The following is a 15,067-nucleotide window of genomic DNA, read 5'->3' as shown; positions in this document are numbered from 1 at the left end:
GGGGGGAATATATTTTTTTTCTTTATTCCCCCCCCCCAGGCATGGGGCTGGCGCGGGGGAAGCCCGAGCTTCCCCCAATCCCAGCCCCGAGAACAGCCTGCTATCCGCAAGCCTAGGGAGGCCAGCGGTAAGTCGCGCCGGTCTCCCCAGGCTTCGGAATGCAGGCAGCTCTGCGCAGCCATCGGGAGGCGGGCACAAAGTGGCACCGGTCTCCCGAGGGTTGCACAGAGCTTCCTGAAGCCTGCATTCGCCCCATAGGACGCACACATATTTCCCCTTCATTTTTGGAGGGGAAAAAATGTGTCCTATAGGGCGAAAATTACGGTAGGTACCACTCCAGTGGGAAGGTAAATGGCATTTCTGTGTGCTGCTCTGGTTTGCCAGAAGCGGCTTAGTCATGCTGGCCACATGACCCAGAAGCTGTACGCCGGCTCCCTCAGCCAATAAAGCAAGATGAGTGCCACAACCCCAGAGTCATCCGTGACTGGACCTAATGGTCAGGGCCCCCTTTACCTTTTATTTCCCTCATAGATCTACAGTTCCCAAGGTTCCCTGGGAAGAACAATATACTGTTAAACTACTCTAGGAACAGTAGCAAAGTCATGTCTGGGGTAGGCATCTTTCTCCCCATTCATGTGGTGGGTCATGGGGGAGCACCTGCATCATTTGGTGTGAAGCCAGACCTTCCCCATGGTGGCTATTCTGTGACTGGCACCCACAGTGCCCTCTCACAACTCCAAATGTGCCCACTGGCCCAAAAACAGTCAGCGACCACTTCAATAGAATAGTAACATCCCCCATGAGGAGGGCATTCACTCGTCCTTACCCATCATGATGTCTTTCATGACAGATTGCAGTACCACCTCTTCGTAGGTGTTCTCTACCAGGATGAAACGGGCAAAATCCTCAAAAATCAGTTCCTGGAATCTTGAGAGGTCCTGCCATGGGAGAAAGAAAGAAAAGTATTTGGAATGAACAACAGAAAAAGCGAAAAATAAGAAAGGAGAGAGAGGGGGAAGGAAGACCCACACTCAACAAAACGAAGTGAAGCATAGAATTGACTGGGAAAGAGACTCTAATAATAGCAGCCCTTAAACATAATTTTAATTAATTATCATTATTTTATTCTTTCTGTCTTTCTTTCTTGCTTGCTGTAGTGTATTTGCTTAAAAAAATTACAAATATTTTTCTGCTGGACAAAATTGCCCAAGCAAAGTGCCACCAGAAGAGCCTTATAGACAAGAGATGGTTTACTGTTGTCGTTTTTTAAAAATTATGCACAACATTTACACAACAACCAGCAAAAGGAAACCAGTGGCTTCTCCAGATGTTGTTGAACTCCAATCCCACCAGCCCCAGTTAGGGATGGTGAGAGTTGCTGCCTGGTGGAGGCTGTTCCATTAGCACTTACTTGCAGGATCGCATTATCCCATAAGCACCCACTCTGCTTCAGCCTGTGGTCTGTGTGACGTTAATATTCTGCACTTGTAAGAAATTGATCTTTTAGTGCAGCAGCACCTGCACTTTGGAACTCCCTGCCTTTTAACATCTGGCAGGCTCCTTCCCCGTAGTCTTTTCGGAGCCTGCTGAAAATACTTTCCTTTGGGCAATCTTATACATGTGGAAGCTGCCATGTATTTTAATATGGTTGTAGCTTATTGCTGATTTTATTCTTTTCAAATGTTTTGAATACATGCTTATTCGTTACCCTTATTTATTTTTTTACTGGTAAGAGTTGGTTATCAGTAGATTGTCAGGTATTGTGGAGAGCTTTGCAGACGCTCCGATCAGCTATGATGGCAAACTGCCGTTTAAGCTAAGCAAGATCATTGTCTGCCACACCCTGGCATCGTCTAGGATGTCAAGTGCAGAACAGGACAGCATGGCTTGGTCCAAATTATCTCATGGGTCAATTGAGGAGACATATCCAAATAGGATGCGGGTAGTGCTGTGGGTTAAACCACAGAGCCTAGGACTTGCCGATCGAAGGTCGCGGTTCGAATCCCCACGTCGGGATGAGATCCCATTGTTCGGTCCCAGTTCCTGCCAACCTAGCAGTTCGAAAGCACGTCAATGTGCTAGTAGATAATTAAGTACCACTCCGGTGGGAAGGTAAACAGCGTTTCCTTGTGCTGCTCTGGTTCACCATGCTGGCCACATGTACGCCGGCTCCCTCGGCCAATAAAGCAAGATGAGCGCAGCAACCCCAGAGTCAGTCACGACTGGACCTAACAGTCAGGGGTCGCTTTACCTTTACCTATCCAAATGTGATTTTGGTTATAAATGCAGTGTAAGGTAGACTCTATGGGAGTATATTGTATTTAATTATGGGGTATCAAGAGTTTTTAGGGGGCTAACCAGGCTGGGATAGCTGGGATAGCATTCTTGTTGGTTTTTGAATGTCTGATGTAGATTTTTTCAATTTCGTTGTTCTGTATGGGACAATGACAATAAAAACTATCGCAACATATTGTATGGTAGGCCGAATGAGGCCCTCGTGCCAGACGTTCTTCCTCCCGGCCATGATGCTAGCACACTCCTTCTGAAAGGGAGGCTTTGCTTGCCCTTGCATTTGTGCGCACCCCTCTTCCTGTTTGGGGCTTGTGCTTACCCCTTTGCAAGTGGGGGCCAGCTTCTTCAGCAGGAAGGGGATGGTGATCTGGAGCAGGGCCTCCCGGAAGAACTTCTTCCTTACAGTGCTGCTGTCATAGTCATATTTCTGCAGGGAGGAGAGAAAAGAGGGGACAGAGAGTCACACCACTGACCAGGAGATGAGACAGAGGGAAGGGACTTAAACCATGTCAGAGAAGAGTGGTCTGCCTAACCTCAGACCTAGAGGACAAATGCAACCTACCAAGCCTTGCTATCCGGGCCTAGGGGAGCTACAACTCTTGCCCCCCCCTTCCTTGAGGGTTCCTGCCTGTTTTTGATGTGTCATCAAACTCTTACCATGCCTCTTGCTTGTCTGGGTGGCAGGTAGAGAGGGGTGAATGTAGGAATTAGCCTGCTGTGCAAAGTGAAAGTTTGCATCCATTGTCCTGTCCACTTTTCCCCTCTGGCTCTGCCCTCCGCTGGCTATGGCCTCCTACAAAGTTGCCCAGAAGGAATGCCTTCCTTGGGGTGAAAACACTTCCACAACATGTAACCAAATGGGTACGGCAGATGGTTTCAGGCAGGTGTGGGAAGGCAAAAGCCAGATTTCCTTTTAAATCTGTCTTGATAAAATAGGCAGCACTTAAAATAGTGCAAAAACGGCATCTGACGCCTGTACGGTTAGTTCATATTAGCACCTCCTACTCACTAAACTGTTGGAGAGGCCGTGGAATGGCACATGCAGTGGACGTGTGGCAAATTGGCTTGGTTCTGGGAGGAAGTATTTTTCCAAAATAAAAGCCATTACTGAACAAAATGCCTCTAAATTTCCAATCTTCCCAATCTTTTCATGACAAGTGATATTATCTTACAGCTGGAATGTCTATCAAGTTCTTCTCTGCTAGTGGTCAGGCTTGTAATAGCGAGATACTTAAGAAGGTGTTTCTCTGACAAATTGGTACAATGAAGTATGGGAAATAGCACTTGTGGGGAAATTGAATAATAAACTAAAATTGGCACGAGGCACGAAGCACAGAGAATCTTTCGCTGGCACAGATTTGTTCTGCACATGGCTAAAAATGAAAACGGAGGTATTTTATAACTTTAGAAAACTTTTGCTAGTGAGACGAGGTGGTTAGAATGTCAGACTAGGACATGGAGGACCAGGGTTTAAATCCCTACTCAGCCATAAAACTCAGTGGGTGACCTTGGGCCAAGTCACTCACCCTCTGCCTACCTCACAGAGTTGTTGTGGGGATAAAATGGGGAGGAGAACTATGTATGCCACCTTGAACTCTTGGATGAAAGGTGGGATAAATAAGCGATAAATAAAATGTAATGAAATTAAAAATACACTGTTTATCTCCTTATGTACAAATGGTTGACGGGGATAGGAACTTATTATGCTATTTGGATGCTATTCTGCATGCATTCCCTGAACACCGTCTTCTTGGATTAGGGCATGATACTTCATTACTTGTGTGTACGATGTTGTTAAATGTCATAAAAAATTAATGAACAAAATAAGAATGTAAAAACGAAAGAAAACATTTCCCTGTTCCTGACTTAATGCCATGTGGCTTGATAGGCTACCAACAGTTCTCAACCAGGGCAGCTCAGTCAGCAGACAATGAAACTCTTAAATTTCAGGGTTGTGGGTTCAAGTCACACGCTGGGCAAAAGATTCCTGCATTGCAGTGGGGTTGGACTAGATGGCCCCTTGAGGTCCCTTCCAACTACATTTCTATGATTCTATTTGCTTCTTCCAGAAGCCAGCCTGGCAGGTCTAATCCAGTGCAAATGTACCTAAAGCTTGGCAGGCAGGCAGGCTCACCTTAAGCACCCGCTCCAGGATGCGCTGAATGGTTTTGCAGAGCTCATCTTTGTCTGGCGATTTCCCCACCGCCTGATGAAGGAGCGTCTCAAAGGTGTACACGGTATCGTCCATTTGCTGCAACACCCAAAAACAACAAGTAACCGTTTATTTAAAAGATATAAAACACTGAATCAAGTTGCTTAGAAGACCGCTGGCTTTGGAATAAGAGTTTTAAACCCTGATTTGCTTGGGGCTCTGCCTCTACAGACCTCTTAACACTTGATGGAGAAGCACCATGACATTCTACATACAGGTGTTTGGATTTGATAGCTTAGCTGCAAAAAAAAATTACCTTCTGAAATTAAAATAAGTGTCACAATTATGCTCTTAAACCTTTCGATTGTGTAATTTTACAGCATGCCTAAGTTCGTTTGGATGTCATTGTTGTTTTTGATTTGAATTATTACATGGTAGAAAGAGAACCCAAACTGCATATAAACAAAAAAAAAACTTAAAACAAGAATGTATGGCTTGTAAAACATGTACAAATCATCCTGGCCACTAGAGGGCAGTGGTGGCAATTCCCTGCCCAAACAGGGTCACAGAGAAGACCTATTCACCAGAATTTGGGGGTTGTGCTAGGCTGAAAATTTCTTCAACAGCAAAGTAACCCAAATGGTGATTTTACAACAAATAAACACACAAACATCACTGGAGGCCCTGTGATTAAATTAAGTGAAGGTTTAGCTCTCTCTCTTTTTTAAATGACAACGCTCTGGGACACCTAGTGAAGTTGGGTGACAATAGTACTAAGGGCTACTCTCTCAGCTCGGTTGATTCATCTGATGGGGGTGGGAGCTGAGTGAATCCCTCCCTTTTGGGGGGAATTGGGGTAAAAGGTTCAATGGGGGGGGGAGATTCAGAACAATGGGTTCTATCCACTGCTAGTCCTACTCAGAGTTGACATTAATGGGGCCACTTTGCGTGGAATTTAGTTAGGGATAACCTACTGGTAACCTACTGGGACGCGGGTGGCGCTGTGGGTTAAACCACAGAGCCTAGGACTTTTTGATCAGAAGGTCAGCGGTTCAAATCCCCGCGATGGGGTGAGCTCCCGTTGCTCAGTCCTTGTTCCTGCCAACCTAGCAGTTCAAAAGCACCTCAAAGTGCAAGTAGATAAATAGGTACCGCTCCGGCGGGAAGGTAAACGGCATTTCCGTGCGCTGCTCTGGTTCGCCAGAAGTGGCTTAGGCATGCTGGCCACATGACCCGGAAGCTGTACGCCGGCTCCCTTGGCCAATAAAGTGAGATGAGCGCCACAACCCCAGAGTCAGCCATGACTGGACCTAGTGGTCAGGGGTCCCTTTACCTTTACCTAACCTACTGAAAATGATGAATCTAAGTTGAAGGATCTAAGATGGAACAATCTTGTTTTCTGCTCCAGAGGGAAGGACCCAAACCAAAGGATTCAAATCAGAAGAAAGAAGATTTCAACTAAACGTTAGGAAGAACTTTCTGATGTTAAGAGCTGTTCAACAATGGAATGGATTCCCTCGGGATGTCGTTGACTCTCCCCCACTGGAGGTTTTTCCACAGAGGCTGGATGACTATCTGCCACGGATTATTGAGCTTTGATTCCTACATTACAAGGGGTTGGACTACATGACCCTTGGGGGTTCCTTTCAACTCTACAATTTTATGATTCTCAATACATCAAAAATAAAGAGAGAGAAAAAAAGAACAATACAACAAAACAACAAGAAAAGCAAAAACATTCAAAAAACACATGCAATATTTCTATATCTCTATCTTTCATTTACTTGTATCATCGACCTCCTCACACCTCCCTTTTTTGTATTCTTGTTCAATTAGCTATTTCAGCAAATCCTTTCCATCTTTCTCAATTTTTGTTCTATAATTTATCTTAACACAATCTGACCTTAAATTTTACACTTTGGCCCATTAACAATCTATTTTTACTTAGCTCTTTATAACATTTCTGCTAAAACCATGTAACTTCATTCCAGCATCCTTCTAACATTCATTTTTCTTTTTTCTGTAACTATTAAACTTTTAATAAATATCTTTTTTTAAAAAAAATACAATTTTATGATTCTCAGTTAGTCCAGTTCATTAACAAGTATGGGGTGGGTACCAACATTGCTTCAAAGGAATAATCAAGAGCTTCCAGTGAGTTCATAATTGCTCCTTTGCTTGGGGGGGGGGGAGAGCAAACACCCACTATCTACCAGCACCAGGAGCAAGAAGAGGCTGGCACCGACTCTGCCTTCTAAAATGAAGGAGGGGGGGGGGAGGCTCAATTATATCAGTGGTTTCTTCCTGCTTCTTAAGTAAGCTGGTGTGTCTTCTAAGACGCTCAATAAATCACTGTGTTCTCAGGGGATTCACTGCTGGGCAGTCACACCCACCAGCCAAATTTGGCTCACAAAGCATTAGGGCAGGCATAAGCAAACCCAGCCCTCCAGATGTTTTGGGACTACAATTCCCATCATCCCTGACCACTGGCACTGTTAGCTAGGGATCATGGGAGTTGTAGTCCCAAAACATCTGGAGGGCCAAGTTTGCCTGCGTCTGCATTAGGGTATATGCGGATCTGGCCCACTGGGTAGAAAGATTAAAAAAAGTTGTACACCACCCCTGACCATATTCAAATCTAGATAGCAACAGGAATGTGATGCAATGTTTGCATGCCTGCAGAAACGTCTTGAGTTCTTGGATGTTGTCTCACTCTACAAAGAGTCACTTCCATTGCTCCGCCCACTTTCATTGCCGGTCCCGCCCACCACCAACACATGTGAGCCTTGGGCTGAAATAAAGATGTCCTTCCGTTTGAATCCTAGGATCCAAAGAGCTGTTTGCAAGCTTGCCAGATACTGTCAACGAGGCTGGCTTTTGGTCCGATCTGGCAAGGCAGTCCTTACCTGTCTCATCAGGATCTGGGCCCGCTGCTTAAACACAGAGGCGCTGGACACATCAAACCTCTGCTGCAGTCCTTCCAGCTTCAACTGGTCCATCTTCTCATAGCAGGACTGCATCTTGACTGGGTGGAAAGCCAGCTGGGAAAGGTTTTCCATGTACTGGAGGAGCGGGGAGAGGAAAAGATATTACTACTACTACTATTACTACTATTACAGTCATACCTCATGTTACGTTTGCTTCATGTTATTTTTTTTCAGGTTGCGTCCCACGGCGACCCAGAAGTACCGGAAAGGGTTACTTCCGTATTTCACTGCTTGCACATGCTCAGTAGCACTAAATCGCGCTTCACGCATGCACACAAGGACCAAATCACACTGCACATCTGCACAGATACAGTGCTTCAGGTTGCACGCTTTTCATGTTGCAAACAGGCCTCTGGAACAGATCCCGTTCACAACCAGAGGTACTACTAATTACAACTGCTACTAGAGGCTTCTGTCCCTGTTTCTCTGCTCAACAACACAAACCCCCCTTGCCACCCCCCCTTCCCCCACCCACCCCCTCCCTTTACGCCTCATCCATCCCCTGGCCTATCCCCTCACGGCTTGCCCAAACTCCACTTCCCCTCCTCTCCCAACTCACCCAAAACCTCACCCCTTTTAAAGGAGGGTGAGGGGCTTCAGAGAGTGGCTTAGCAAATTGCTCTCTGAAGTGCTCCCCCCCACCTCCATTAAACAGTTCACCAGGGCCACCTGCCTCCCACGCTGCTGCTCACTCACCTGCCTACCATACTGCAACATGATGACAGCCTTACAATTTTTATGTATGTAGAAGGATTTGTATTATTTTTACTACCACGACCACTTATTAGTGCTTTCCTCAAAAAAGTAACCCAAAGAGGCTTACAAATACTATATGAAACCAGTTATAACAAATGCAACCCATGAGAACTTTCAGAAGAATCCCACATCTATTCAAATAGTTATTGCAGATAAAGGTAAAGGTAAAGGGACTCCTGACCGTTAGGTCCAGTCGTGGCCGACACTGGGGTTGCGGCGCTCATCTCGCTTTATTGGCCGAGGGAGCTGGCGTACAAGAGCAGCACAAGGAAACGCCGTTTACCTTCCCACCGGAGTGGTACCTATTTATCTACTTGCACTTTGATGTGCTTTCGAACTGCTAGGTTGGCAGGAGCAGAGACTGAGCAACGGGAGCTCACCCCGTCACGGGGATTCGAACTGCCAACCTTCTGATCGGCAAGCCCTAGGCTCTGTGGTTTAACCCACAGCGCCACTCACGTACTGCCCCACTAAAAGAGGCCACAGGTACTTGAAACCCTTCAAATTAAGGGCTAAAAGCTAGGGTAAAAAGAAAATAACTAATTTCCAGGTCCTTTTGCTGAAGTCTGAGGAGCCTTATGCTGAAGACCCTGCCTTACAATGCTTACCCCAACCCCAAATTTCCTCTTTTGCCACCAAGACCTCTAGCTTACCTCCCCCATCTTCTCCATTCCTCCTTCGTTGAGGATGTTCATATTCATGTCGGTCACCTCCTTGAAGAAGACTTCCCGCACCTCGGCAAAGCCCTGGCTGGTGGGGATCATAAGTGCCTCCAGGATGGAAGGGATGTAAGGCTGGACGTGGTTCCGAACACAGATCTCTGCTTTGGAGAAGACTGTGGCTGGATGAAGAAGCGTCAGGATGGTTAGAACTGCCTCCACAAACCTGCACCCCAGATCTGGACATCTGTGCAGGCAACTAGCAAACGGCATACAATCGATCATACAGATATCAACCAGAGTTGGAAAATGCCTCGAAAGGTCATTTAGCCCATGGGTAGGCAAACTAAGGCCTGGGGGCCGGATCCAGCCCAATCGCCTTCTAAATCCGGCCCGTGGACAGTCCAGGAATCAGCATGTTTTTACATGAGTAGAATGTGCCCTTTTATTTAAAATGCATCTCTGGGTTATTTGTGGGGCATAGGAATTCATTCATTTTTATTTATTTTTCAAAATATAGCCTAGCCCCCCACAAGGTCTGAGGACAGTGGACTGGCCCCCTGCTGAAAAAGTTTGCTAACCCCTGATCTATCCCAAGCCCTGATGTTGCAGAAAACCCACAGATAGGTGCTCTAAAACCATTAACCAAGGAGATGCTGCCCCCTGTGGTTCTCCAGGGGTGTGGCAGGAGAGGGTGGCAAGTGTGGTGGGAAGATTCAAGGCATTTAAATATTCCAGGGTAGTATAGTACAGCAACTATTTTGTGCAACTGCAAAGGGGATTCGGATATTTCATTTGGCACATCTTACCTGAGAATCTTCTGCTATTCTATTCTATTGAATGCAACAAATAATTTGGTTTTATTGTATGTGTGGTGCCCAATGATTTTCGTGGTTATTGTTCTTTGTTTGTTTGTTTTTTGTTCTCCTTCTGAATGATGCCATGGCCTATGGCTAGTGCAATAAAAAGTTTAATTGGTCTAATTGGTCTAACTATTTTGTGCAGGGGATCCATCCCTGGCCACCGCGCATGTTGGCGGAGGATGCATAAGCATCCTCTGCCACCATTTTGCCCACTTCTGGGATCAAAAGGACCCGTATGTTGATAATCATACGCCAGTTGGACATGCCTAAAATAGTTGCTGCCAGTATGGTATGTTATGGTATGGCATGGTATTGTATGGTATAGAACAGTATAGTATAGTATCAAAAATATTATTTTTATTTGCACAATATGGATAAGTATCTTTTTAAAATGAGATCAAGAGCATCAAGTGACAATGAGGACAATCCTAGTTGTGTTTTCCAATGTCTAAAACACACACAAAATCTCTTGTGTGACACAAGAAAAAATATATTCTTAAAGTGCAGCCCAGAGCAAAAGCTTTTGAGAACCGCTAGTCTAACAGTTTGGCGATGTCTCATGCTAAGTCAGACAGCTGGTCCCTCTACCTCAGTATTGTCTACACTGACTGGCAGCAGCACTCCATGATTTCAAAACAAGGTCTCTTCCAACCCCCTTGGAGATGCCAGGGATTGAACCGGGACATTCTGCGTGCAAAGCCAATGTTCTACCACTGAGCTACATCCCTTCCCTTCATAAGATGCTGCTATACACTGAGTCAGGCTGTTGGTCCATTTAATTCAGTGTTGCCTACACTGGCTGGCACCTGCTGGGTTTCAGACTGGAGTCTTACCCAGCCCTTACTGGACATGCCATTGGGGATTGAACTTCGGACCTCATGCATGAGAAGCAGGGGCTCTGCCCTGAGCCACGGCCCTTTCCACAAAGCAAAGGGTCTCTCTCTCCATCCCCTACCTCGGATCTTGCTGGCCAGGTGCTCCTTCGATTGGATTATCTGATCCATATCTGTGCGGATGGTGCTGGTCATCCCAGGCTTCTCAACCTCGCATTTAACCACAGCTTCATCGTACTGGACTTTGGTCTGGTCGTAGACCATCCTATACACAGCGTCAGAGACCTAGGAAAAGATGGGGAAGGGTTTTTTTGGGATAAGATGGGAGAGCATCCTTCTTAGTGAGCCATCAAGAGACAGGCAACCCCTCCTCCTCCTCCCCCTTCTACCTCAACCATCTAGCTGGGCTGCTCCAGCCACTCTGGGAGGCTTCCAACACATAATAAAACATCAAGGTTATTGCAGCAAGGTAAAAAAATTCCTTCCAGTAGCACCTTAAAGACCAACTAAGTTAATAAACACTGCCCACAAGTCTTGCTCAGCTGCTCTGTGGCATTTCTTTAGCTGCACTTTCAAGGGCATCTACACAAACTTTCATAAGGACTAGAAACCTGAATAGAGTGGTACCTCTGGATGCGAACAGGATCCGTTCCAGAGCCCCGCTCGCATCCTGAAGCAAACGCAACCCGCTTGCGCATGACGCCATTTTAAGAGTCTGTACATGCGCGAGCTGTGAAACCTGGAAGTAACGTGCTCCGTTACTTCCGGGTCTCCGTCACTTCTGGGTCGCCGCGGGTGTGTGTATGTATATGTATATGTATATGCATATGCATATGTATATGTATATATACAGATATAGATAGATACATGAAGAATGCTGAGATGTACAGGAGGATTAATTCTGAGCCCAATGATAAATTCCTGTGACTTCTCCCGGCACAGAATCACAGGGCACACCTGCAACCCTACATATAAATAAGGAAGTATTAAGAAATTTGGAGAAGGTGTATGCGAAAGGGGTCCTGTGAGGTTTTTTTTTACTCTTCCACACAGGGCTCCGGTGTGCTGGAGGGAATGTCCTCATTATACTGCAGTGTTTGGAAGGCAGCCACCGGGAGCTGAATATTTGTTTAAAAGGGAGTTTTCTGCCAATCTATTTTTAAAAATGGCTCACAAGGAAATATTTATCCTGGTTTTTCAAACAGTATATATATTTTCTTCCCACCCGAGGTCTTTTGACATTCTGGGCCATAATTATCTTACAGCTAAAAGCGTGGTTTTTGTTTGTTTGGGGTTTTTTTGACTGAATGCAGCCTGGAAATGGACAGGGCCACAAATGCATGGAGAAATTTCTGGTGGAGAAATCCTGTTTTCCATTCATAAGAGAAGTAGGGAGACAGAGCTGAGGAACCTGTGGAGTTCCAGATGTGGCAGGGGTCCAACTCCTGCGTGCTCCAGCCAGGCCAATGGTCAGGGATGATGGGAGTTATAGTTCAATAACATTCAGAGAGCCTAAGGTTCCCACATTCCTGGAGCAACATTGGGACATAGGAATCTGCCTTATACAAATTCAGACCAATACCAATACAGACCTAGCTCTGTATTGTCTACACTGACTGATAGTGGCTATCCAGAGTTTTAAGCGGGCAGTGTCTCTCAACCCTACCTGGTGATGCCAGGGATTGAACTTTGGACCTTGCAGCAGGGAGTTCCATACGTTTACATATTACAGAGTGGGACCTGGTGCAAGCTCAGCGCACACTCACCTGGATCCAAACTCTGTGTCTCTCTTGGATTTTGCCCTTCAGGCGGGGCCCAATCATGTTCTTCAGCTCAGGAAGAAGTTCCTCCATCACTAAGTTGCTCAAGACCTGGATTGGGTATAAAGGTAAGGAAAGGTTGGTTCGATTTATTGTATTGCTTCCCACAACGAAAAGCCCTGAAACAATTCACAAGGTGACTAAGATACAATAAGACCGATCCATAAAACATAGTTGGGTTAAAAACATCCAGTCATTGGTGCTACCCAAACTCCTGTAGGTACAAAAGAAATACCTTTGCCTGGTGCCTTACTGATGGCAAAACCAGTGCCAAGGCAGGTGACAGCACTGATGACACAATGGGAGGTAGAAACAAAGGAAGCTGGCTTAAACTGGGCCAGATTTTTGGTTCATTTAGCCCAGTACTGTCTGCACTGACTGGCAGTGAATCTCCAGGTGGGGCTGGGAGAGACTCCTATCTGAAATCCTGGAGAGCATCTGCCAGTCAAAGTAGACAATATTGAGTAAGAAGGACCACTGTTCTGACTCAGTATAAGGCTGCTTCCGATGTTCTTATGACCTCAGGTTGTCAAGCATACCTAGGAATTAATTTCCTGGGCTGCTCCCTCAAAGACTCACCTGTGCTTCATTGCCACAAAGCATGTCCCATGTTCCATACTGGTCCTTAGACTGGCGGTACATGCGGACAGCATCAGTGAATGCAGGAGCCTCTACCTTGTTGTCCTCAGAAATACCTGGAAGAGAAAAGGGGAAGGTGCTTTTATTTTTTAGAGGGGGGGGGGATGTCAACTCTGTGTCTCTTAGAGCAGTGAGCAGTGTTCTTCAACCATGGGTTCCCAGATGTTGTTGGATTACAACTCCCACCATCCCCTGCCAGATGCCATTTGATTACAAGTCCCATTGTCCTCAGCCTGATCAAGGGAAGTAATAGTACCACACCTAGAATACTGTGTCCAGTTCTGAGCACCACAGTTTAAGGACATTGACAAGCTGGAATGTGTGAAGAGGAGGACAACCAAGATGATCAAGGATCTGGAAACCAAGCCTTATGAGCAACAATTGATGGAATTATCCCATGGAAGATGGAGCAAGCTTGTTTTCTCCTGCTCTGGAGGTTAGTACATGAACCAACAGCTTCAAGTAACAAGAAAAGAGATTCCAACGAAACATCAGGAAGAACTTTCTCACACCAAGAGCTGTTTGACTGTGGAAGAGACTCCCATGAGAGGTGGTAGACTCTCCTTCCTCGGTTTTGTTGAAACAACAACAATTTTATAATTTGTACCCCACCTATCTAACTGGGTTGCCCCAGTCCTTCTAATATATGAGCAGAGGTTGGATGGCCTTCTGTCACAGATGCTTTAGTTGAGATTCCTCCGTTGCAGTGGGTTGGACTAGATGGCTCATGGACCCTTCCAATTCTACAATTCTATGATGGAGTTGGACTACAACTCCCAACATCCCTAGCTCAACGCTCAGGGATTATGGTAGCTGCAGTCTGACACATCTGGGGAAACAAGGTTGAAAAACTGCAACCTACAGCAATCAGGGTCAATCAAAATGATCCTATCCAGTAGGAGAGGCTACCCCAACCTCCTAGACAGGACAGAAAGAGCAAACCGAGCCCTCTGCCCCAATGCCATATAGACAAATCTTCCATAAAACAAAACAATAACACAGCCTAGCAAACTGGACCCCCTGAAATCCAGCTGCTGGGAATCACAAGAGGAGAGAGTGCTGTGGTGCTCAGATCATAGGCATGTAAAGAGAGGGTCACAGGTTCAACCCTTGCTGTCTCCAAGCAGGGTTGGGAGAGAGCCCTGTCTGGAACCCTAAAGAGTCACTGCTGGTCAGTGCAAACAATGATAACCTTGATGGACCAATGGCCGAGTTCTGTAGAAGGCAGCTTCCTACATTTCCTAACAAGCCCAACCAGCTGAGGGAGAGGGAGAAGGGTTAAAAAGAAGGAAGAGTTAAACAGGCAAGGCTGGGCTGTGCCTGTGCCAGTGTCAGAGTTACAATCACAGCGCTCTGGAAATTGACGTAACATCCACAAAAGAGGAATCCTGTCTGGAAAGCCGAAGACGGAGGAAGGTCTTCAAAAGGGAAATTGCCACATTTTGGCACAGGGCAGGGGGGGAGGATAGGGAAGAGAAAGTGACTAAAAATAATGTGACGGGATGAATCACAGTCAGCACATGATTTCTGAAAATCTTTTAACACAAGCAACACCCCCGTAAGCGGGTTGGAGAAAGGGGTGCATCGCAGCTGCCCAAGATTCCTCTGTGTGTGATTCACTGCTGGGGAAGGGGGAGGCTGGAAGGTTGGGAGTACTTCTCCACAGTCTTCCCACCCCCCACCCAAACCTTTCGGAATAGACAGCTTTCAAATATAGGTGGAATGAGAAGAGTTAAGCCAAGAGGTGGCTAGATCTGGCAAGGTCTGGACTAAGGTTTCAGCAACAAGAATTATAGCCTGGGCACACACTCCGCTCTGAAATGGGAGAAGGAAAGAAGAGGTGTAAAAGGAAAAAAAAGGAAAAGCTGGCATTCTTTTAATGACCAAGTCTGGAGTTGGCAGGGACAAACCGTAGAGGGACGGAGGAAAGGGAAGCAGGCAGAGAGCTCTCTCTCTCCTTTGAGAAAGGGTAGTGTTAACTCTGCCTTGTCTTTGGTTTCTTTGCAAGGCTCTGGGAGGGGAGGAAACAACAGGGATGCTGGTTTAAGAACAACAACAAAAGGGGC

The 15,067-nt window shown here is 46.1% G+C and overlaps 1 protein-coding gene across 2 annotated transcripts in view; it reads right to left on the bottom strand.

Moving 5' to 3' along the window:
• NIBAN2 (niban apoptosis regulator 2) overlaps positions 1-15,067 on the bottom strand; it is a 94,423-nt gene that overhangs the window by 4,108 nt on the left and 75,248 nt on the right. For both annotated transcript variants that reach the window (XR_014521579.1, XM_083485828.1), the window contains exons 6-13: positions 12,942-13,057; positions 12,309-12,413; positions 10,665-10,827; positions 8,841-9,028; positions 7,351-7,506; positions 4,427-4,543; positions 2,612-2,719; positions 827-938 (exon numbers count right to left, since the gene is read on the bottom strand). Coding sequence is in view for 1 of the 2 variants with exons in the window: in XM_083485828.1 (XP_083341954.1) it covers positions 827-938; positions 2,612-2,719; positions 4,427-4,543; positions 7,351-7,506; positions 8,841-9,028; positions 10,665-10,827; positions 12,309-12,413; positions 12,942-13,057 (1,065 nt within the window). In the remaining variant the exon portion in view is untranslated. The remainder of the gene's footprint in view (positions 1-826; positions 939-2,611; positions 2,720-4,426; positions 4,544-7,350; positions 7,507-8,840; positions 9,029-10,664; positions 10,828-12,308; positions 12,414-12,941; positions 13,058-15,067) is intronic.

This window comes from Podarcis liolepis (genome assembly GCF_965112155.1).
Source record: "Podarcis liolepis genome assembly, chromosome: Z".
Classification (NCBI taxonomy): Eukaryota; Metazoa; Chordata; class Lepidosauria; order Squamata; family Lacertidae; genus Podarcis; species Podarcis liolepis.
This window is presented reverse-complemented; position numbering and strand designations above follow the sequence as displayed.